This window comes from Elephas maximus, chromosome 3, assembly GCF_024166365.1.
Source record: "Elephas maximus indicus isolate mEleMax1 chromosome 3, mEleMax1 primary haplotype, whole genome shotgun sequence".
Lineage (NCBI taxonomy): Eukaryota > Metazoa > Chordata > Mammalia > Proboscidea > Elephantidae > Elephas > Elephas maximus.
The window spans coordinates 195,510,034-195,536,055 of NC_064821.1; the positions used below are offsets into that span (position 1 = coordinate 195,510,034).

General features: G+C 39.1%; 1 protein-coding gene across 7 annotated transcripts in view; it reads right to left on the bottom strand.

Annotated features, from left to right (window-relative positions):
- FCRL3 (Fc receptor like 3) overlaps positions 1–26,022 on the bottom strand; it is a 50,588-nt gene that overhangs the window by 10,219 nt on the left and 14,347 nt on the right. For 5 of the 7 annotated variants that reach the window (XM_049880863.1, XM_049880862.1, XM_049880860.1 and 2 more), the window contains exons 9-12: positions 18,695–18,967; positions 18,044–18,163; positions 4,067–4,094; positions 3,344–3,462 (exon numbers count right to left, since the gene is read on the bottom strand). In XM_049880863.1, coding sequence (XP_049736820.1) covers positions 3,344–3,462; positions 4,067–4,094; positions 18,044–18,163; positions 18,695–18,967 — 540 coding nt within the window. The remainder of the gene's footprint in view (positions 1–3,343; positions 3,463–4,066; positions 4,095–18,043; positions 18,164–18,694; positions 18,968–26,022) is intronic. The other 2 variants (XM_049880865.1, XM_049880866.1) reach the window with 2 other exon arrangements.

Sequence of the window (26,022 nt, forward strand, 5' to 3'; positions counted from 1 at the left end):
GTATCCGCTTGTTCTGTCCGAACAACTGCCTCTTGATCTCTGTAAAGGTTCATCATGAGCACAATTAAGTGTTCTGGAATTCCCACTCTTCGCAGTGTTATCCATAGTTTGTTATGACCCACACAGTTGAATGCCTTTGCATAGTCAATCAAACACAGGTAAACATCCTTCTGGTATTCTCTGCTTTCAGCCAGGATCTGTCTGACATCAGCAGTGATATCCCTGGTTCTACGTTCTCTTCTGAAACCGGCCTGAATTTCTGGCAGTTCCCTGTCTATATATTGCTGCAGCTGTTTTTGAATGATCTTCAGCAAAATTTTGCTTGTGTGTGATATTAACGATATTGTTCTATAATTTCCACATTCAGTTGGATCACCTTTCTTGGGAATAGGCATAAATATGGATCTTTTCCAGCCAGTTGGCCAGGAAGCTGTCTTCCATATTTCTTGGCATAGACAACTGAGCACTCACAGCGCTGTATCTGTTTGCTGAAACATCTCAATTGATATTCCATCAATTCCTGGAGCCTTGTTTTTTGCCAATGCCTTCAGAGCAGCTTGGACTTCTTCCTTCAGTATCATCAGTTCCTGATCATATGCCACCTCTTGAAATGGTTGAATATCGACTAATTCTTTTTGGTATAATGACTCTGTGTATTCCTTCCATCTTCTTTTGATGCTTCCTGCATTGTTTAATATTTTCCGCCACGGGATCCTTCACTATTGCAACTTGAGGCTTGAATTTTTTCCTCAGTTCTTTCAGCTTGAGAAATGCCGAGCGTGTTCTTCCCTTTTGGTTTTCCATCTCCAGCTCTTTGCACATGTCACTATAATACTTTACTTTGTGTTCTCGAGCTGCCTTTTGAAATCTTCTGTTCAGTTCTTTTATTTCATCAATTCTTCCTTTCGCTTTAGCTGCTCGACATTCGAGAGCAAGTTTCAGAATCTCCTCTGACTCCCATCTTGGTCTTTTCTTTCTTTCCTGTCTTTTCACTGACCTCTTGCTTTCTTCAGGGATGATGTCCTCCATGTCATTCCACAACTCGTCTGGTCTTCGGTCACTAGTGTTCAAATCTATTCTTGAGATGGTCTCTAAATTCAGGTGGGATATACTCAAGGTCATATTTTGGCTCTCATGGACTTGCTCTGACTTTCTTCAGTTTCAGCTTGAACTTGCATATGAGCCATTGATGGTCTGTTCCACAGTCGGCCCCTGGCCTTGTTCTAACTGATGATATTGAGCTTTTCCATCGTCTCTTTCCATGGATGTAGTCAATTTGATTTCTGTGTGTTCCATCTGGCAAGGTCCATGTGTATAGTCGCCATTTATGTTGGTGAAAGAAGGTATTTGCAATGAAGAAGTCATCGGTCTTGCAAAATTGTGTCATTCAATCTCCAGCGTTCTTTCTATCACCAAGGCCATATTTCCAACTACTGATCCTTCTTCTTTGTTTCCACCTTTTGCATTCCAATCACCAGCAATTATCAGTGCATCTTGATTGTATGTTCGATCAATTTCAGACTGTAGCAACTGATAAAAATCTTCTATTTCTTCATCTTTGGCCCTAGTGGTTGGTGTGTAAATTTGAATAATAGTCATATTAACTGGTCTTCCTTATAGGCGTATGGATATTATCCTATCACTGACAGCATTGTACCTCAGGATAGATCTTGAAACGTTCTTTTTGACCCTGAATGCAGCACCATTCTTCTTCGAGTTGTCATTCCCAGCATAGTAGACTATATGATTGTCCAATTCAAAATGGCCAGTACCAGTCCATTTCAGCTCAGTAATGCCTAGGATATTGCTGTTTATGCATTCCATTTCATTTTTGACGATTTCCAATTTTCCTAGATTCATACTTCATACATTCCAGGTTCTGATTTTTAATGGATGTTTGCAGCTGTTTCTTCTCATTTTGAGTCATGCCACATCAGCAAATGAAGGTCCCAAAAGCTTTACTCCGTCCACGTCATTAAGGTTGACTCTACTTTGAGGAGGCAGCTCTTTCCCAGTCATCTTTTGAGTGCGTTCCAACCTGGGGGGCTCATCTTCCAGCACGATATCAGACAATGTTCCGCTGCTATTCATAAGGTTTTCAGTGGCTAATGCTTTCCAGAAGTAGACTGCTGGGTCCTTCTTCTTAGCCTGTCTTCTCATTTTGAGTCATGCCACATCACCAGATGAAGGTCCCAACAGCTTTACTCCATCAACGTCATTAAGGTTGACTCTACTTCAAGTTCGACTGCACTGGGTTTTTTTTTTTTTTGCTGGGGTTTTCTACTTTGAGGAGGCAGCTCTTCCCCAGTCATCTTTTGAGCACCTTCCCACCTGGGGGGGCTCGTCTTCCAGCACTATATCAGACAATGTTCCGCTGCTATTCATAAGGTTTTCACTGGCTAATGCTTTTCAGAAGTAGACTGCCGGGTCCTTCTTCCCAGTCTGTCTTAGTCTGGAAGCTCAGCTGAAACCTGTCCTCCATGGGTGACCCTGCTGGTACCTGAATACCAGTGGCATAGCTTCCAGCATCACAGCAACACACAAGCCCATGCAGTGTGACAAACTGACAGACACGTGGGGGAAAGGAGTAAGGGATCGTATGAATCACAGCCTCTACCAGCCCAAGCCCAGAAGAACTAGATGGTGCCGGGGTACCTCCACCAACTGCTCTGAAAGAGATCACAATAGAGGATTCCAGAACAAAATTCAAATTCACACACACAAAAAAGACCAGACTTACTGGTCTGACAGAGACTGCAGGAACCCCCAAGACTATAACCCCTGGACATCCTGCTAATTCAGAAATGGAGCCAGTCCCATACCCCACTTTTCAGCCAAAGATTAGACAGGCCTATAAAACAAACAATAACACACATGAGGAACATGCTTCTTAGTTCAATCATGTATACAAGACCAAATGGGCCACTTGTGCCGTAAAGCAAAGACAAGAAGGCAGGAAGGGAAAGGAAAACTGGATGAATGGACACGGGGAACCAGGGTGGGAAAAGAGGAGAGTTCTGAGAAATTGCAGGGATTGCAACCAATACCACAAAACAATTTGTATATACATTTTTGAATGAGAAACTAATTTGCTCTGTAAACTTTCACCTAAAGCACAATAAAATTAAAAAAAAAAAAAAGATGTTACATTTTGCTGTAGTCAAAAACCTACATCCTAGATTCTTTTTCCCAGCCACCAAGTTTATGACCAGCTTCTATCCTCCAACATAATACCAGGAATGTCATTTTTAAATTGAATGTGACTGGGCCATGGGCCTTTGCTCAATCCCTCCTCCCTCCCTGACTCATGTGTTGGGCACTCTGCCTTTTAAGGCGTCCTCACCGTTTCTGTACACTGGCTCCAGCTCCACTAGGGCTAGTGACTCTGGGTAGGAGGGCTCCTGGCAGCCTGTTCCAGAGGGCCTGGACAAGGAAGGCTCCAGAGACTCATTGGGTCTGCAACTGTGACAGAGGGAAGAGAGGCAAGGGAGAAAAGTATTTGTGGATGACATAGTCTCAGAGAAACCAGTATCCAGGAAGGCACAGAGCCCAACATGGATCATGTAAAAATATTGTGGCTGTTTACACTGAGAGTCTGCATGGCTTTTTCAAGAAAATGTCAGAAGGGATGTGGCACAACACGGAGCTTAGACAACATTACAGGGCAGACAGATTGAGGCACACTTGGCGGCAAAAACCACACAATCTCAAGGTCTTTTTGATAGGGTAAAAACTCTTATTTGACTAATTTTTAAATTGTTTTCAAAAATGTAATCGCTTTAACATTGATACACAAAGATTTTTCCTTTCCCATAGAACTTAATCTTTGTCTTTTTTACAAGGTACCCTTCAATTCTCTACAGCATATTACAATAATTCACCATCCCTGTAAGGCACCATGGAGGCTCTTCAGGAAAAGTGTTGGTTTTTCTCTTTTCCATTCCCTTCTGAAGCTAATATTGTGACTCAAACATTAGTTCTAAAAATGTACTTAATTCCATGTTCCTTTATTGTGGATATAAATAAATTATGAGAACATTGGCAGCACAAGAGGCAGAGACCTCACCTTGACGTTCCAGCGGCAGCAATTCCTCCTGCAACACAAAGAAACATTCATGTTAAGTGAACTCTGTCTCTGACTGGTCTCTCCCTCTCTCTCTCCGTTCTTATGTGGATAATGTGCTCCATGTTAGAATGTTCTTCTAGAGAATATTCTTCCCTCAAAGCAAATCCATTCTGTATCTCAGTCTTAGTGAATATCCAACTCCATTTTGAAAGACATTTGCCCAGCATCAGGCTTACTCTGATTGCTATTCAGTCAGTAATAGCAACGTGAAGTCTAAGTAGTTGTGACTGAGTAGCAGAAGTGAGACAACTTAAAAAATAACTCTGGTTGCGCAACATGATGGGCAAAATTGTACATGTAAAAGATGTTGAAATGGCAAATGTTTTGCTATATAAGCTTTTAACACACACACACACAATCTAACTCCAGGTCAAGTGCTCCCTTCACATCCACTCCTCTGTTCTGCCTGCAGCCCTATGAGGTAGATGCTATCCCAGTGGTACGGACAAGGAGGCTGAGGTTTAGAAAGGCCAAGAGAGGCTTGAAATCAATACAGAATTCTTGCACAAGTATGGAACAATGGGAAAGCCATAATAAGCTCGGACCTATCCTCTCTTTCTCTACTGTGATCCCTGACAATGCATTCTAGAAACATTGAACTGCACATTATGTGGGTACATATTGTACTGTTTCTCTACTTCTTCCTTTCCTTTTTTTTACTGGACTAATTTCCACTTATCATTCCTCCTCGAGAATTTTCCCTGATACCAACAGGCCAGATTAAGTGACCTACCTCCATGCACCAAAGACCTTGTAATATTAAAATTATTGTATTGTATTGTAATTATGTATTTCCGTATTCACCTCTAACGCTCTCCTTCATGAGAGAGTGTGCTACTTGAGGATGCAAACCTTGTCTTAAATATTTTTGTATCCCCATGCCTAAAGCATGTTGAAAATATCCAATAAAGATTTGCTAAAGAACAGAATAAAGTATGCACTTTGAGCACTAAAAAATGACAAGTTGACAATTTTTTAATAGGTGATTGCATGGAAGCCTACTTCATCAACCCTGGAAACACAGCAGTTTTCCATTATTGCCAAAATACAGAAATCTTTCAGGTCCACCCCATTACAAGCCTCTTCCCAGTTTCCCATACCTGACTTCTGATATTTTCCCTGTGGCTTCACATCTGTCTCACTAGGTTTAGAGAAAACAAGTTACTGCCCAAAGTAAACACACTCAGTCATGCCTCCCATGAAAAATGACTAAATGATGACTGCAAATGCTATCCTCAGCGACCAGGCCTTCTAAGGTAAAGCTCTCTCCTCAGAGATATTGATATCCACATCAATCAACAACCAATGTTCTCATTTGTGAGTGGGTTAGATAATTCCCAGGATGCATCTGGTGCTGGTCTGTCTCTTCATGTGTAAAAGACAAAACTGAGACCCAGGGAGTGGCTATGTATACTAATAGCAATATTCAGTGAAGGCTTGTGTGCCAGGCACTGTGCTCAGATTGTCTCATAGTAGCTAAAAGGTAGATACTATTATTATGACCAATATATATATGTAGAAACTGGGGCATGGAGAGTTTAATTTGCTCACCTAATGTCAAGTGGTTGGCAAGTTATTGATTTTTTTTACCTGTGTACTTAATATGTGTATAATAAATTAAAACATCTATAAAAAGAAAAAGTTACATTACTGAAATTTTAACCCAGGCAATTCAACTACAGAGTCAATAAATTTACTGCTCATTTTGTTAAATTGTAGGATACACTCAAGCTAAGGTGCAAAGCTCTTTATGTGTAGAATAATTTGGAAGAGTTGTGCTCCTTTCAGAGAAGATTCATCAATAATGAGAAGGGAGACTTTGCTGTAAGGGGAGAAAATGGACAAGATTTTGAGAAGAGAAAGGTAGAGATTCTCTTCTTGGTGGGCTGTCAGAATTCCTCAGTTGACCTTACTTAGTTTTTAATAAAATGATTCCCTTAGAAGGACATATTTGGAGGAGTGAACCACCTGGGGTCATATTCACATGAATCACGTAAAATGATCATCAGTGATCTTCCTTCCCTGGTGTTGTTTGGTGTTGCATTGTCTAATCTGTCTGTTTTTAAAACATTATCAACTTCATCACTAAAGTTCTAATATCTCCACTTCTACTATGAGTTATGGATTAGTAAATGACATCTCAGATGAACCACGATACAGAGAAGTAATTTTTAATGTACAAGGTGTAACCAAACTTCTACAAGTCACCAAGGTATACTGGAGAGAGTATGCACTTGAAAGTTAGAGAGACCCCAGTTAAGATCTAACCCTGACGCTTCATAGCTATGTAGACTTGGAGAAGTTACTAAACTTCCCCAAGCCTCTGTTTCCTTATCTCTAATATAGTGATAATAATATTGGTTTGACTGAACTGAACTGAGCTTAAGGAATAATTAAGAGAATTAGGCAAACTATAAAATTGCATACAATAGACTCTAAATGAATGACGGATTTTATAAGTTCTACTGGGGTTGGTGCTCTTATTCTCTTTATGTTCTTTAAAAAATCACACACAGAGACACATTTTTATATGTAATATTATTTAAGAAAACACTAAGTACTATTAAAAAAAAAAAAAAAAACCCTTTGCAGCGGAGTCAATTCCGACTTAGAGCAACCTTATAGGACACAGTAGAGCTGTCCCCACAGGGTTTCCAAGAAGCAGCTGGTAGATTTGAACTGCCGACCTTTTGGTTAGCAGCTGAGCTCTTAACCACAATTTTCTTGCCAAGAAAGGGAAGGTTGGTGGCTTGAAAAGAGGGGTAAGAGAACAATGCTTGTTCAGCATAATTAAAGCAAATATGTAAGGTTTTTCATCAAACTGAAGTCCAAATGTTAATTTGTTTATTTGCTTGATTTTCACCATGAGCCCTGAGAAAGGGAAGAAAAAAGCATTTGGTATGCTAGAAAAGGAGATGCCATGTTACACTACAGGAAGGAGCAGACAGAAAGTAAAGGATTAATAATTCCAAAATATAAATTCTTGACATTTCTCGATCACACAAAATACTGAATTAAAAAGTCCATACATTGAAACGTTCCTGACCATGCAAAAATCGAGAGAAACAAAAGAACAAACAGAGATGATGGCAGATTTCTTGTTGGCAACAAGGCACAGGAGAAGACATTGGAGCAACATCTTTAAAGTACCCAAGTGGGCAGGGTGGGGGCAGTAGGAAGGGGGGTGGGCTGTCAACATAGAGTACCAGTAAAAGTGTCTTTCACAAATGAATGCAAAATAAAGACTTTAACAAACATACAAAAACTGAAAGGATTCCTTACCAACAGACTTGTGCTACAAGAAATGTTAAAAGAAGTTCGCTGGGCAGAAAGAAAATGATACTAGCTAAAAATATGGATATACAAAAAGGAATAAAGAACACTGGAAATGGTAACTACATGGGTAAATATATAAGAATTTTTTATATTTAAATCACTTTAAAAGATAATCGATTGTTAACAAAATAATTTCAAGGCAGTTGGAAGGGGAAAAAAGTACACTATGGTAAAATTCATATACTATATGTAGAGTGATGTAATATCACTTGAATGTAGACTGTGATAAGTTAAAGGTGTATACGATATAAACCTTAAAGCAACCACTAAAATAACAGAACCAAGAGTTATAGCTAATAATCCAACAATGGAAATAAAAGGGAATCATTAAAGAAAAAAATACTCAACTGATCCAAAAGAAAATAGAAAAAGAGGAGAAAGAGAACAAAGAACAATGGGACAAATATAAAACAGATGGCAAAATAATAGACTTAAACCTAATCATATCAATAACCATATTAATGTAAATGGTCTAAACACTTTATTCAAAAGGAGAAACTGTCATATTGGATAAAAAAGTAAGAATTAGCCATTTGCTATTTATAAGAAATACTCTAAATATAAGGTACACATTGGTTCAAAGTACAAGGATGGAAAAAATCATGCTAACAGTAATTACGTTAATACATTAATATCAGACAAATAATATTCCAGAGTAGAGAATATTACCAGGATAAAGAAGGTCATTTCATAGTGATAAAGTGGTCAATTTATCAAAAAGACATTGCAATTATAAACATTCATGCACCTAGTAACAGAGATTCAAAATATATGAAGCAAAACCTGACAGATTTGCAAGAAGAAATGTACAAATTCATAATTATAGTTGATGATTTCAATATACCTCTCTCAATAACTGATAGATCAAGTAGGCAAAAAGTCAGTAAGGATAGAGAAGACTTGACCAGCAGACTCATACTACACAAAATGTCAAAAGAAGTATTTCAGGCAGAAAGGAAACAATACCAGATAGAAATATGGGTATATATAAAGGAATGAAGAACACTGGAAGTGGTAACTACATGGGCATTACCTTGAAACCAAGACAGAAGGAGGCATGACAAGAAAAGGAAGCTACTAACCAATATCCCTCATGAACATAGGTGCAAAAATTCTTAAAATTATTTTAGCAAATTGAGAAGCAGGGCCAAGATGACAGAGTAGTCAGACGCTTCCTGTGGTCCCTCTTACAAAACAGACCCCCCAAAACAAGCAAATCAGTTATACATGACAATCTAGGAGCCCTGAATATCAAAGGCAAAGTTGAGGAATTGCACTGAGCGGCAAGAGGAGGCAGAGACAGTTCAGAAGCAGCAAGGAGTTGCCAGACCTGACCTGGCAGGAACCTGCACTGTGCAGGATGGATGAGCTGGCATTTGCAGCAAGGCAAGCAGAGGCACTCGGGATGTGTTTTCCACACCAGGAGGGACTGAGCAAAGGAGAGTTTACTCAAGCCTCCAGAAACAATGAAAAGTGACCCTCAGTCAGCAAAAGATAAGTACATGTGTCTAACCTACCACACAGACCGAAAAATACTCCTTTGGTAAAAACTTCTCTCCCATTTTTGTGTCTCCTCCTCACTCTGTACTGGGTCTTGAGCCAGCTTCAGAAATTGCCACGTGCCCTGGGCCAGAAGTAGGATCCGTTGATCCATTGTGTGCTCTGAGCCATTCTCCCAGCCTTGGAGATGGAACAAAATAACAAACAGGAAAAAACAATCTGCCAGCTCCCCTAAGCTGGGAACTCAGGGCAGGCACAGCTCCTTTGCTTAGGCGCAGGCATAAGGGTTCCATGAATTTTGAATGCCTTTCACTCCTGCATAGACTTGTGAGGGCCTATTTCCACAGCTGTGGCAGGTTTGTGATGTTTGACACTGCTCTGCCTATTAACCACGGAACTCACCTACCCACATCAAGGGCCTGAGGACTGATGGCTCCACCCATACCACCAAGTCACCCGCCACACAAGAATAAGTGGTACCTCCTAGACCTTACAGCCAACAGCACTGGGTGCCCACCATCCAGCAAAAAAACCCACCCACCTATACACTCTAGGGGACAGGGACACTGAGGGACAGCTGTCAGCCCCCTGCCTTGCTCAGTATGTGACCACCTACTACAGTCGGATACCTGTGCTTACACCAATCACCCCTGCCTGTCTAGTACTGTAGGTGAGAACCTACATCACACACTTCATGACTGACTACCTGGACACCTGAGCTGAATCTATACATGAAAAGTAAATGAACTCCTGGGCTCACATACCTAGTAACAGCTCTAATCACCTGGTGACAGGATATTAGAGCCTCAAAGTCACCAATAATCAAACTAGCTCACATGAGCAGCCTATGTGGGCATATCAAAACAAAACAAAGCAAGGATCTAGGACACAGGAAGCAAACATAAAATAAATATAATAACTTATCAATGGTTCAGAGAAAACAGTCAATATCAAATGACACAAAGAGGCAGACAGTGATGGCTTCAGCAAGATCCCAAAACAAAGAGTCAAGAAATCTTCTGGAAGAAGGTAAATTCCTGAAATTTTCAGAAGTGGAATACAAAATATTAATGTAAAGAACTCTTCAAGAGATGAGGAAGGAGATCAGGAAAACCACTGAACAAGCCAAGGAACACACAGACAAAGCAACAGAGGAACTTAAGGTTATACAAGAGCGTAATGACAAATTTAAAAGGCTGCAAGAATCCATAGAGAAAGAGCAAACATAAATCCAAAAGATTAACACTAAAATTTCAGAATTAGACATAGAAAGAAATAGAAAGCAGGGAACTGACAGCTGTCCTTGAGTGTCCCTGTTCCCTAGAGTGTGTAGGAAGACATAAGAACAGAATTGAGACAATGGAAGTCAGAATTAGTGAGACTGAAGATAAAGCACTTGACACAAACTTATTTGAGGAAAAATCAGATAAAAGAATTAAAAAAAATGAAGAAATCCTAAGAATTATTTGGGACTCTACCAAGAGGAATAACCTATGAGTGAGTGGAGTACCAGAACTGGGGAGGATAAGAAAAAATACAGAAAGAATTGTTGGCAGAAAACTTCCCTGATATCATGAAAGAGAAGATATCTATCCAAGAAGCTCATTGAACCCCACACAAGGTAGACCCCAACAGAAAGTCATCAAGGCATTTTATAATCGAACTTGCCAAAACCAAAGATAAAGAGAGAATTTTAAAAGCCAAAAAGCCAAACCCAAACCAGTTGCCGTTCAGTCGATTCCGACTCATAGCAACCCTATAGCACACAGTAGAACTGCCCCATAGTATTTCCAAAGACTGCCTACTGGATTCAAACCACTAACCTTTTGATTAGCAGCCATACCACTTAACCACTATGCCACCAGGGTTTCCAATTTTAAGAGCAGCTAGGTATAAACAAAAAGTTACCTAAAAAGGAGAGTCAACAAGACTAAACTGTGACTACTCAGCAGAAACTGTGCAGGCAAGAAGGCAATGGGATGACACATATAAAGTCTTGAAGAAAAAAAAAAAAGAGTGAAGAATTATATATCCAGCAAAACTCTCTGTCAAATATGATGGCGAAATTAGGGCATTTCCAGATAAACAAAAGTTTAGGGAATTTGTAAAAACCAAACTAAAATTACAAGAAGTACTAAAGGGAGTACCTCAGTTAGAAAATCAATAACAAGAGGTAACAACCCAAGACTAGAACACACGACAGAGCAACCAGATATCAAACCAGATAGGGAAATCACAAAGATAAACCAAAGCTAAAACACAGAAAATGAGGAAACAGAGACATCAATACGTAAAAGGTGACAACTTAAAACAAAAAAGAGGGACTAAAAATGTAGTCATAGACCTTTCATATGGAGAGGAAGTCAAGGCATTACAAAGAAATAAAAAATTAGTTTAAACATAGAAAAATAGGGGTAAATATACAGGTAACCACAAAGGAAATTAACAATACTGCATGTTAAAAGAAAAACATAAACACTCAGCAAATACAAAATCAACAACAATGAAAAAGAAGAAAGAAATACATAAAGAAAAATGACTCAGCACATAAAATTAAGTGGAACAAAGAGACTGTCAACAACACACACACACACACACACACACAAAATGAGAGAACTAAACTTATACCTATCAATAACTATGCTGGACTAAATGCACTAATAAAGAGACAGAGAGTGGCAAAATGGATTTAAAAGAAGTCTGTCTACATGCTGCCTACAAGAGACATATCTTAGACTGAAAGACACAAACAAACTAAAACTCAAAGGATGGAAGAAAAATAAATCAAGCAAAGAACAATTCAAAAAAATGCAGAAGTGGCAATATTAATCTCTGACAAAATAGACTTTAAAGTAAAATCCACCACAAAAGATAAGGAAGGACACTATATTATAGATTAAAGGGTCAATGCACCAGGAGGACATGACTGTAATAAATATCTATGTCATAAAAGTAAAAATTATTAACAGAAAAAGCAAGAAAATAAAAATCAAGCACATGGAAATTGAACAACACCTTGGTCAAATACTACTGGATTATAGAAGAAATAAAGGACAGAATAAAAAAAAAATTTACAAAATCAAATGAGAATGAAAACACATCCTACCAGAACCTTTAGAACACAGCAAAAGCAGTGCTCAGAGGTCAATTTATACCAATAAATGCACACATCCAAAAAGAAGAAAGGGCCAAAATAAAACAATAATCCTACAACTCAAACAAAAAGAAAGAGAGCAGCAAAAGAAGCTCTTGGGCACTAGGAGAAAGCAAATAATAAAAATTAGAGCAGAACTAAATGAAATACAGAAGAGAAAAATAACTGAAAGAGTCAACAAGACCAAAAGCTGGTTCTTTGAAAAGATCAACAAAACCAATAAACGCTTGGCAAATTGACAAAAGAAAACCCAAATAAGAAATAAGACAGGTGATATCACAACAGACCCAACTGAAATTAAAACAATCATAACAGAATACTATGAAAAATTGTACTCCAACAAATTTGAAAACCTAGAGGACATGGACAAATTTCTAGAAACACACTACCTACCTAAACTAACACAAATGGAGGTAGAACAACTAAATAAACTTAAAACAAAAGAAGAGATTGGAAAGATAATTAAAAAACTCCCCCCCACCCCCCCAAAAAAGCCCTGGCCCTTACAGCTTTACTGAAGAATTCTACCAAACTTTCAGATAAGAGTTAACACCACTACTACTAAAGGTATTTCAGAGCATAGAAAATAAAGGAATACTCCCAACCTCATTCTGTAAAGCCAGTATAACCCTGATAACAAAACCAGGAAAAGATACCACAAAAAACAGAAAATTACAGACCTGTAGCCCTCATGGAAACCCTGGTGGTGTAGCGGTTAAGTGCTACGGCTGCTACCCAAGAGGTCGGCAGTTTGAATCCACCAGGCGCTCCTTGGAAACTCTATGAGGCAGTTCTACTCTGTCCTGTAGGGTCACTATGAGTCAGAATTGACTCGATGGCAGTGGGTTTGGTTTTTTTGGTTTGGGTATCCCTCAAGAACATAGATGCAAAAATCCTCAACAAAATTCTAGCCAAGAGAATTCAACAACATATCAAAAAAATAATTCACCATGACCAAGTAGCGTTCATACCAGGTATGCAGAAATGGTTCAACATTAGAAAAACAATCAACGTAATCCATCACATAAATAAAACAAAAGACAAGAACCACATGATCTGATCAATTGATGCAGAAAAGGCATTTGACAAAGTCCAACACCCATTCATGATTAAAAAAAGTTCTCAGCAAAACAGGAGTAGAAGGGAAATTCCTCAGCGTAATAAAGGGCACTTCTAGAAAAAAAAAAAAATTTTTTTTTTTTTTTCTACAAAGCCAACAGCCACCATCATCCTAAATGGAGAGAGTCTGAATGCATTGCCCTTAAGAATGGGAAACAGACAAGGATGCCCTTTATCACCACTCATATTCAACGTTGTGCTGGAGGTCCTAGCCAACACAATTCAGCTATAAAAAGAAATAAAGGGCATCCAAATTGGTAAGGAAGAAGTAAAAGTTTCTCTGTTTGCAGATGATATGATCATATACACAGAAAACGCAAAAGAATCCACAAGAAAACGACTGGAACCAATAGAAGACTTCAGCAAAGTATCAGGATACAAGACAAACATACAAAAATCAGTTGGTTGCCTCTACACCAACAAAGAGAACTTCAAAGAGGAAATCACCAAACCAATACCATTTGCAATAGCCCCCAAGGAGATAAAATACTTAAGAATAAACCTAACGAAGATGTAAAAGACCTATACAAAGAACACTACAAAACACTACTGCAAGAAACCAGGAGACCTACATGAGCGGAAAAACACCTTGCTCATGTATAGGAAAGCTCAACATTGTGAAAATGTCAGTTCTACTCAAAGCAATCCACAGATACAATGCAATCTCTATCCAAATTTCAATGACATTTTTTAAGGAGATGGAGAAACAAATTACCAACTTCATATGGAAAGGGAAGAGTCCCCCGATAAGTAAAGCATTACTAAAGAAGAAGAACAAAGTGGGAGGCCTCACTCTACCTGATTTTAGAACCTATTATACTGCCACGGTAGTCAAAACAGCCTGGTACTGGTACAACAGCAGACATAGACCAGTGAAATGGAACTGAGAATCGAGACATAAATTCATCCGTCTATGAGCAGCCGATATTTGACAAAAGTCCATTAATTGAGGAAAAGACAGTGTATTTAACAAATGGTGCTGGCATAACTGGATATCCATCTGCAAAAAAATGACACAAGACCCATACCTCCTCACACCATGCAAAAAACAAACTTGAAATGGATCAAAGACCTAAATAGAAAATCTAAAATGATAAAGATGATGAAAGAAAAAATAGGGACAATGTTAGGAGCCCTAATACATGGCATAAACAGTATACAAAACATTACTAATGATGCACGAACACCAGACGAGAAACTAGATAACTGGGAGCTCCTAAAAATCAAACACCTATGCTCATCCAAAGACTTCACCAAAAGAGTAAAAAGGTTACCTACAACTGGGAAAAAGTTTTTAGCTATGACATTTCCGGTCAGCATCCGATCTCTCAAATCTACATGTTACTGCAAAAACTCAACAACAAAAAGCCAAATAACCCAATTAAAAAATGGGCAAAGGATATGAACAGACACTTCACCAAAGAAGACATTCAGGCAGTTGACAGATACATGAGGAAATGCTCACAATCATTAGCCATTAGAGAAATGCAAATCAAACCTACAATGAGATACCATCTCACCCCAACAAGGTTAGCATTAATCCAAAAAACACAAAATAATATATGTTGAAGAGGTTGTGGAGAGACTGGAACACTTACACACTGCTGGTGGCAATGTAAAGTGGTACAACCACTTTGGAAATCGATTTGGTGCTTCCCTGAAAACCTAGAAATAGAAGTAGTGTATGATTCAGCAATCCCATTCCTTGGAGTATATCCTAGAGAAATAAGAGCTGTCACACAAATAGATGTATGCACACCCATGTTCACTGCAGCACAGTTCACAATAGCAAAAAGATGGAAATAATTAAGGTGTCCATCAACAGAAGAATGGATGAATAAATTATGGTATATTCACACAATGGAATACTATGCAATGATAAAGAACAAGGATGAATCCACGAAACATCTCATAACGTGGATGAAGCCGGAAAGCATTATGCTGAGTGAAATTAGTCAAAAAGTTAGCAAAGGGACAAATATTGTATGAGACCACTATTATAAGAACACAAGAAAAGGTTTAAACACAGCAGAAACCATTCTCTGATGGTTGCAAGGGTGGAGAGGGAGGGAGAGGGGTATTCACTAACTAGATAGTAGACAAGAATTATCTTAGGTGAAAGGAAGGACAACACACAACACAGGGGAAGTCAGCACAACTGAACTAAACCCAAAGCTAAGAAGTTTCCTGAATACAACCAAACGCTTCGAGGGACAGAGTAGCAGGGGCGGGAGTCTGAGGACCATGGTTTCAGGGGACTCCTAGGTCAACTGGCATAACAAAGTTTATTAAGAAAATGTTCTGCATCCCACTTTGGTGAGTGGTTTCTGGGGTCTTTAAAGCTAGCAAGGAGCCATCTAAGATGCATCAATTGGTCCCAATCCACCTGGAGCAAAGGAGAATGAAGAACACCAAAGACACAAGGAAAACATGAGCCCAAGAGATAGAAAGGGCCACGTAAACCAGAGAGTCCATCAGCCTGAGACCAGAAGTACTAGATGGTGCTCAGCTATCACCAATAACTGCTCTGACAGGGAGCACAAAAGAGAGTCCCTGACGGAGAGGGAGAAAAATGGGGTGCGAACTCAAATTCTAGTAAAAAGACCAAACTTAATGTTCTGACTGAGACTGGAGGGAGCCAAGAAGACATGGCTCCTGAACTCTCCATTAGCCCAAAATTAAGACCATTCCCAAAGCCAACATTTCAGACAAAGATTAGACTGGAGTATGAGACATAAAATGATACTTGTGAAGAGTGCGCTTCTTTGCTCAAGTAGATACGTCAGACTAAAAGGGCAGCTCCTGTGTGGAGGTAAGATGAGAACGCAGAAAGGAACAGGAGCTGGCTGAATGGACACAGGAATTCCCGAATGGAAACGAGGAATGCGCTGTCACATTACAGGGAGAGCAACTAGGGTCACATAACTATGTGTGTATAAATTTTTGTATGAGAAACTAATGTGAACTGTAAACTTTCACTTGAAGCACAGTAAAAAAAAAAAAACTTTTTGAATAATAGTGATAAAAAAAAAAACTTAGCAAATTAAACTCAACAATCATGACCAATGAGGATTTACCTCAGAAATGCATGGCTGGCTCAATATTCAAAATTCACCATGTCAATAGTCAAAAAGACCATATATATGATCATGTCAATCAATGTAGAAGAAAGCATTTGACAAACAGTCCTTCCTATAAAAAGTCTCATCAAATTAGGAATACACCTTCTCCTCATTTATTGACTATGTCTTTATCCACTATTTTGCACTTCTGACAACAGTGAAAAAATTTTCCAACTATTTTGCACGTTAACCGATGCAGGTCTGGCAGTAATGAATGCCAGGGTGTGAGGCAAGAGTAACAATGGCTGTGATGGTTAAGGTTATGTGTCAGCTTGGCAGGGCAATGATTCTCAATGGTTTGGCAATTATGAAATGATGTAATTTGGCAGTTATATAATGATGTAATGTGGCAGTTATGAAATGATGTAGTCATCCTCCATTTGTGAATTGATATTGTCATCCTTCTTTTTTGCATAATGCCAATTTCACATAACGACCTGGTCTTTGGAAACTAACCATGTCAATAAGTGAGGAGAAGGTGTAGTAGGGACTTCCTCAGCCTGATAAAGAGCATCTGTGAAAAACTCGCAGCTAACATCTTTCTTAGGTGGGTGTTCGTGGTTCAGTGGTAGACATCTTGCCTTCCATGCAGGAGACCCAGGTTTGATCCCTGGCCAGTGCACCTCATCCGCAGCTACCACCCGTCTGTCAGTGGAGGCTTGCATGCTGCTATAATGCTGAACAGGTTTCGGTAGAGCTTCCAGACTAAAATGGACTAGGAAGAAAGGCTTGGTGATCTACTTCTGAAAATTAGCCAATAAAAACCCTATGAATCACAGCAATTTCATCTGCAACTGATCATGGGAATGGCACAGGACCAGACAGCATTTTGTTGCGTTGTGCATGGGGTCACCATGAGTCAAGGTGTCTGCTAACAACAACAGCATCATACTCAATGATGAAAGACTGATTACTTTCCCCCAAAGATCAGGAACAAGACAAGGATGTCTGCTCTCGCCATTTCTATTCATCATTGTATAGGAGGTTCTAGCCAATACAACAAGGTAAAAAAAAAAAAAAAAAAGAGAGAGAGAGAAATAAAAGGACTACAGATTGGAAAAAAAGGAGTAAAACTGTCTTGATTCACAGATTACATGATTATCTATGTAGAAAAACTGATGGAATGTACAAAATAACTGCCCAAACTAATAAATGAAGTTTAGCAAAGTTGCAGGATACAAGATCAATATACAAAAGATCAGTTGTATTCTATATACCAGCAACGAACAATTGGACATTGAAATTTAAATTTCATTCTCAGTGTTCTTGATTCTATCCAAATTTCACTACATTTGACTGGCATTCTTCAGAGTTACGGTTTGCATCTAAGGCTATTATCTATTTTTGTTTAAAATGGAGGGCTTTTCTCTATTTTTCATCTTTTTTGTTGTTTTCAGTAGACTGAGATGGAGGTAGAACAATAAACATTTAACTTTCTAACTTTTACATGGAAACAAAACTCTACTGCTTGATTTCTCTCGCATTAAACACATGAGATTACATCTTCATTGAGAAGTTTGTTTTACTTTTTTTTGTCACTATTGCCTGCAGAGTGGCAGTGAGTAGAACTGAGAGCCTAGTACTTAAAAAGGGAATAATTGAGCTTTATAGGGTGTATACACAACTCCAAATTATTATAGCAATGGCAAAAGTCACAACATCAGAGAGTAAGATGTAGACACCCACCTGATTTCATTTGGGTCCTGAAGTGGTACAGCAGAGCAGCAGTAGCAGCAAGGCCAAGGATGCTGAGCAGTCCCCCAATGACTCCTGCAGTGTTAAGGCCCTTTCTGTTCCTGGAAGACCCTGAGAGGGGAGACCTGTACTTGAGTTCCAGAGGCAGTGGTTTTAGATCTAAACAAAACTGTAGAAATGGGGACGTGAGATCTATCAGGGCAAATTTTTGCCAAGTCCTGATTTCTCCATTTGAATGATCTACAGTATAATTTGGAAACCCTGGTGGCATAGTGGTTAAGTGCTATGGCTGCTAACCAAAAGGTCAGCAGTTTGAATCCGCCAGGTGCTCATTGGAAACCCTGTGGGGCAGTTCTACTTTGTCCTGTAGGGCCGCTATGAGTCAGAATCAACTCCATGGCAATGGGTACAGTATAATTTGTAATTTTGAAAATAATGGTACATCAAGGTCGATTGCCAGAATCTAAAATTAATGTTTACTCCCTTTTCTTTCCCTCATAAAACTAATACCAGTTTCCAGAGGGCTTAAGCTTTGGTGTGCATGTTCAAAAATTCTAGGAATGGTAGAATGTATACAGGCTATTGGAGAAATATTTTACTGACCAGAACTATGACCTCTAGCCAAGGTTACCACTAACCCACCTATGATATTGACTGCCACGGCCTCACTGCGCTGAGCCTCCAGGCCATTGCTGGCCTCACAAGAGTAATTCCCAGAATGCTCTGTGGTCACAGAGAACTTGAAGGATGCTCCTCCTCCAGAGAGGGCTGAGCTGTTCCCCAGAGTGACATCCTCGTGATAGAACCGGTATAGGATCGGGGGAGAGCCTCTCTGGACCTCACAGTGAAGCTCTACCACGTCCCCCACCACAGCCCTTGGTTCCCTGAAGGTGAGGACAGGGTGAAACACTGGAACTGAAGGGGAAAAAATAGGTCATCAGCATACTTACTTAAATTTGTACACAAAAGAACTTAATAAAAGAAAATATCCAGCATAATTTGGTAGTAGGAACATGGATCTGGAATTCAGAAAAACCTGAGCTTGAATCTTGTCTCTACCTTCATTAGCTCTGTGATCGTGTTTTAAAAGGGAGCTTTTTTAATTTCTCTGAGTCTCAGTTTAATCCTTTATAAAAGGTAAACAAACCAAACCAAACCCATTGCCATCAAGTTGATTCCAACTCATAGCAACCCTATAGGACAGAGTAGAACTGCCCCATAGAGTTTCCAAGGAGTGCCTGGTGGATTCAAACTGCTGACCTTTTGGTTAGCAGCTGTAGCGCTTAACCACTATGCCAGCAGGGTTTCCTTACAAAATATAATTAATAATAAATTATATCTCAAAGTATTATGATAAATAATAAGAATCATATATGTAAAGTGCTTGATAAATATTAGCTATTATTATTGATGGAAATTATAGCTAAAATCAAAGTTCATTTCTAAACATTCCTGACTCCTGAGTCCTAGCTCTAAGACTCAGACTGCCACACCGACCTAAGCAGGACCTCATCAATCTCTACTCAGTTACACTGCTTTATTTTTCTACGTAGCGTTTAGCACTACCTAACATCTATCCCTGGGTGGGCCAAATGGTTAACATGCTCAACTGAAAGGTTAGAGGTTTGAGTCAACCAGAGATGCCTCAGAAGAAAGGCCTGAGAATCTACTTCTGAGATAAAAACTGTTAGCCATTGAGAACCCTATGGAGCATAGTTCTACTCTGACCACCTGGGGTTGCCATGAATCAGAGTCAACTCAATGGCAACTAGTTTTTGGTTCTCTCTATCTCTCTCTTTTTCTCTTTCTCTATCATCTATCTATCTATCTATCTATCTATCATCTATCTATCTATCTATCTATCTATCTATCTATCTATCTATCTATCTATCTATCTATCTATCTATCTATCTATCTATCTATCTATCTATCTATCTATCTATCTATCTTCTATCTATCTATCATCTATCTATCATCTATCTATCTATCTATCTATCATCTATCTATCTATCTATCTATCTATCTATCTATCTATCTATCTATCTATCTATCTATCTATCTATCTATCTATCTATCTATCTATCTATCTATCATCTATCTATCATCATCTGTCTGTCTACTTACCTATCTACCTACATTGTTTGTATCTGATTCCCCCACTAGAATTTAAGGCCCATGTCATGGATTGAATTGTGTCCTCCAAAAATGTGTGTATCAGTTTGGCCAAGCCATGATTACCAGTACGGTGTGATTGTCCAGAATTTTGCCATCTGATATGATTTTCCTATGTGTTGTAAATCCTGCCTCTATGATGTTAACGAGGTGGGATAGGCAGCAGTTATGTAATTGAGGCAGGACTCACTCTACAAGATTGGATTGTGTTTTGAGTCAATTTCTTTTGAAATATAAAAGAGAGAAGCGAGCAGAGAGACAGGGGAACCTCATACCACCAAGAAAGTAGTGTCAGGAACAGAGCGTGTCCTTTGGTCCAAGGGTTCCTGCACAGAGAAGCTCCTAGTCCAGGGGAAGGTTGACGATAACAACCTCCCTCCAGAGCTGACAGAGAAAGTCTTCCCCTGGAGCTGACATCCTGAATTTGGACTTCTAGGCTACTAGACGGTGAGAAAATAAATTCTCTTTGTTAAAGCCATTCACTTGTGGTATTTCTGCTGGAGCAGCACTAGAAGACTAAGACAATCCACAACAACAGAGGCTTGTCTGTTTGTTCATTGCTGTATTTCCAGAAGCTGAAAACTTGCCTGGAACATAGTAGATGCTCAGTAATTGATGATTAAATAGATGACTGAATTGATCCAGATTGGTATGAAAAATCCAGATACAGCACTAGTAATAATGACTTCCATTTTAATGCATAATTGTAGAAATAGGACGGCTGAGAAGAAAAGAAGACCATTAATGTGGAATATGAACTGTAGTATTTCTGGTTCTAATTTGTGAGGAAACCTGGATGAGCCAATATGCATATTTATGTGCAGTGCTTTAGATATAAACTGTGTACTTCACTGGCAAGAGAAGGTTGGTAAGTATCTTAAGCTGTGTTTTGCATCAGAGGCTGACTAAGTGGGAGTGAGTGTGAGTGTGGGGATGTTTTACTGAATGAGAATGGTTAAGATTGAAAATTAGCCATCTGCTCGTTAAAGGAAAGATGGCTCCAGCTGCCTCATCAGGCTAGAGATGCCAGGCCCTGGTACTGGAAGTATAGGGTTCCCAATAAATCTAAACAGATGGTTTACATTTGGCCCTGCTGTGCTCCCTCAGAACATGAAGTGACTCGGGCCAGATACTGAGAGCCTCAGGGGTAAGCCTTTATATGGTACTTTGTACATCTTAGAGCGTCTTTCCATCCATTGCCTGACTTCCTATTTCTCTGGGCTTCTGTGTGCTGGGAGCAATGATTCTCAGCTTCTTCCCTCCAGGCACCACAGAACCTCTGGTTTCACACGTACATTTCCCTAAAATCAGATAATTCTAGGGCTAAAAGAGACCACTGTTGTCAAGTTTGTGGTTTCTAAGGTGGGGCAGGAGAGAATCCACTGGGGTATGAGAAGAAAATATAAGATTCTTTAAAAAGATTTCATTTCTACCTTGAAAAGTAAAAAAGAAATTCAGCTTTACTAATATTCATGTTGGTGCTCTTGCTCAGGCCATATGTCACACCTTGCACTGGGAACAGAAAGGGAGTTGCTGGGAGGGCAGCAGCATCCCCATTATGTGGAGGGGTTGACAGCAGTGTTTACGCTTATTTGTTCACTCAGAAAATTACAGCACGTTGCCCTTTTTGTTGGTTGTTGTTAGTTGCCATTGAGTTGGCTCGAATTCATGGCAACCTTCTGTATAACAGAACGAAACGTTGTCCAGTCCTGTGCCACCTTCATGATTGTAGGCATGTTTGAGTCCATTCAGAGAATATTTTGTTCTGATCCACAGGGTTTCCACCGGTTAATTTTTGGAAGTAGATTCCTCATAGTTTGTCTTAGTCTGGAAGCTCTGCTGAAATCTGCCCATCATCGGTGATCCTGCTGGTATTTGAAATGCTAATGGCATAGCTTCCAGTATCATAGTAACAAGCAAGCCACCACAGTAAGACAAACCCATATAGTTTGACAAAGGGACAAACAGATGGGTGGTGGTTTAGTTGGTTACTTGAATGTTTTTACAAATGATTTTAACCTAAGTAATACAATTTTTACCATGTTTTCTAACGAGATTTTTTTTTTTCCTAATGAGATTGGAGGATGATTATAAAATCTTTACGTACTTCACGGTTTTTCAATTATTTTGTGGCAAGCTTCTAAAAGAGCAGTTAAATGTTGAGCCATGTGTTTTCCTATGAATAAAAACTAGTATTTCATTTCTGGTAATTTTTTGTCACAAGTGACTATCAGTAATACATACTTAGCAGACATTTTGAAAAAGTGATCTTTTACCAGAACTTCTACTGTTATTGCTTTTCTCAATAAACTCATGCTCACTAATGACAGAAGACCAGATGAGTTGTGGAATGACATCAAGGACATCATACATGAGGAAAGCAAGAGGTCATTGAAAAGACAGGAAAGAAAGAAAAGACCAAAATGGATGTCAGAAGAGACTCTGAAACTTGCCCTTGAACACTGAGTAGATAAAGCAAAGGAAGAAATGAGGAAGTAAAAGAGCTAAATAGAAAATTTCAAAGTGCAGCTTGAGAAAGCAAAATAATATGCAAAGACCTGGAGCTACACAACCAAAAGGGAAGAATACGTTCGGCATTTCTCAAGCAGAAAGAACTGAAGAAAAAATTCAAGTTGCAATAGTGAAGGATTCTGTGGAAAAAACATTAAATGAAGCAGCAAACACCAAGAAGATGGAAGGAATACACAGAGTCACCATACCAAAAAGAATTGGTAGATTCTCAATCATTGCAGGAGGTAGCATATGAACATGAACCGATGGTACGGAAGGAAGAAGTCCAAGCAGCACTGAAGGAATTGGCAAAAAACAAGGCTCCAGGAATTGATGGAATAACAACTGAGATGTTTCAACAAATAGATGCAGCCCTGGAAGTGCTCACTCATCTATGCCAAGAAATCTGGAAGATAGCTACTTGGCCAACTGACTGGAAGGGATCCATATTTATGCCTATTCCAAAGAAAGGTGATCCAACAGAATGCAGAAATTACCGAACAATATCGTTAATATCACACACAAGTAAAATTTTGCTGAAGATCATTCAAAACTGGCTGCAGCAGTACATTGACAGGGAACTGTCAGAAATTCCACCCAGATGCAGAAGAGAACGTGGAGCCAGGAATATCATTGCTGGTATCAGATGGGTCCTGGCTGAAAATAGAGAATATCAGAAAGATGTTTACCTGTGTTTTGTTGACTATGGAAAGGCATTCAACTGTGTGAATCATAACAAATTATGGATAACACTGTGAAGAATGGGAATCCCAGAACACTTAATTGTGCTCACAAGAAACCTGTGCACAGACCAAGAGGCAGTCCTTTGAACAGAACAAGGGTGTACTACGTGGTTTAAAGTTAGGAAAGGTGTGCGTCAGGGTTGTATCTTTTCACCATACATATTCAGGCTGTATGCTGAGCAGATAATTCGAGAAACTGGACTATATGCAGATGAATGAGGCATCAGGATTAGATGAAGACTCATTAACTACCTGCGTTATACAGATGACACAACTTTGCTTGCTGAAAGTGAAGAGGACTTGAAGCACCTACTGATGAAGGTCAAAGACCACAACCTTCAGTATGAATTATACCTCAACGTAAAGAAAACAAAAATCCTCACTTCTGGACCAATAAGCAACATCATGACAAAGGGGGAAAAGACTGCAGGTGTCAAGGATTTCATTGTATTTGGATCCACAATCAACACCCATGGAAGCAGACATCAAGAAATCAAAAGACGCATTGCATTGGGCAACTCTGCTGCAAAAGCCCTCTTTAAAGTGTTGAAAAGCGAAGAGGTCACTTGAAGACTAAGGTGTACCTGACTCAAACCATGGTGTTTTCAATCCCCTCATATGCATGTGAAAGCTGGACAATGAATAAGGAAGACCGAAGGATTGATGCCTTTGAATTGTGGTGTTGGCGAAAAATACTGAATATACCATGGACTGCCAAAAGAATGAACAAATCTGTCTTGGAAGAAATACAGCCAGCTCCTTAGAAGCAAGGATGGCAAAACTGTGTCTCACATACTTTGGACACATTATTAGGAAGGATCAGTCCCTGAAGAAGGGCATCATGCTTGGTAAAGTAGAGGGTCATCAAAAAAGAGGAAGACCCTCGATGAGATGGACTGACACAGTGGCTGCAACAATGGGCCCAAGCCTAACAACAATTGTGAGGATGGCACAGGACTGGCAGGTAGTGTTTCTTTCTGTTGTACATAGGGTGGCTATGAGTCGGAACTGACTTGATAGCACGTAACAACAACAATGGAAATAATATTTTGGAAAATAGTTGTTTAAAAATATTTACATTTCTATGTGGTTTTATTACCAGAAAATGACAATATATCAACTTTAAAAATCTGTATCTGCACACTTAAGAATATACAGAAATAGAAAGTTGTAACCAGTTTATAACTCTTCCAAAACTTGAGCCCATTTGTTATAAATTCAAACATGTTGCACCTGCCAATTATTTTACCAGGACAATTGATTGATATCAATGAGAATGGAAATTTGCTAGGAAATACCAAAGCAAACCTTTGCATGGGATTGAAAAATGAGTTGCATGGGTTTGAAAGAGCAGCCAATGATGCTGTTTCCACTTGGTCTGGAAATCTTGTGAAGATACCCTTTTAAACAATGACAGCATGACAAAACTAATGGGAATAAGCCAAACTCAGAAGTAGACCTCAAATAACTGCCACAAAGAGTTAACTAAGATTTTCTAAATATATGCAGCATATTCACTTACTATTTTAGTCAGATTCTAAGAATATTTTAAAATATAGTTTATTTCATACTTAATATATTTGCATTTGTTTTATAATGTATATATTAATTTGTTCAGTAATACTTGTACGTAATTCACAAATAAATACGTATCAAGGACGCATGTTCAACACCTCTGACTCAAAGTGGTGTTGGACCAAAATATTTGGACCTCATTGATCTACTTTGTTCAATTAACTTTGCAAGTGAGGAAATCAAGGACAAGATTAGTAAAGATATTTGTTCAAGCTCATACAACTAGACATTTTCATGGTTAAGGCTGGGATCCTGGTTTCAAGATACTGTCTGAAACTTCCAGTTTACAATGCCTTCATAAGTCATGGCCAAAATTTGGCCATAGGAAGGGCTGGCATTAAACAAGAAGTTATAAGTATCCTCATAGTTTGGAATACTTGGAAAGCAAGAGGTCAAGGCAAAATCCAGATATGTAAGGATTTCAGTCACTGGGAGCCATCTCTGTTTCTCTTTTATGCTTCTACCCCTTTCCCTGTCTGAGCTCTTTGTAATAATCATTGTTTGAACTGAGGGTCTCTCCTACATGGCTGGGAATATTGTTAATTGTCAACATGGGCTGGAAGTAGGAAATACGAGATGCCTTAGTGCCCCTGCTGAAGAAAAATTTTGTTTGGGGATATTGAGAATATCATATTATGAGACCCCAGCACTCCAGAAGTCCTTCTAGAATGCATTTGGAGAAAGTGAGAAGGCCAGGTAGGTCGTTAGAATCTAGAGACCGTGAGGGAGCCCTGCTGCTCTGATGGCTGTGAGTGTCTGCAAGGAGGGACATTTTGCTTAGCAATCCAGGAAGTGAAGTAGGAATTTAGATTGGCTGGAGATAGGGGCAGAAAACTTTGTCAAGGACTGGCCTGGTTTTTTGTTCGTGGACAAAGGAATTCAGATATAAGGCTCTCTATAGGACTCAGTTCCTTTGTCAGTAATTGCTGAACAACTATATATCTGGCATTTTGGAAGGTCTTTGTGCCT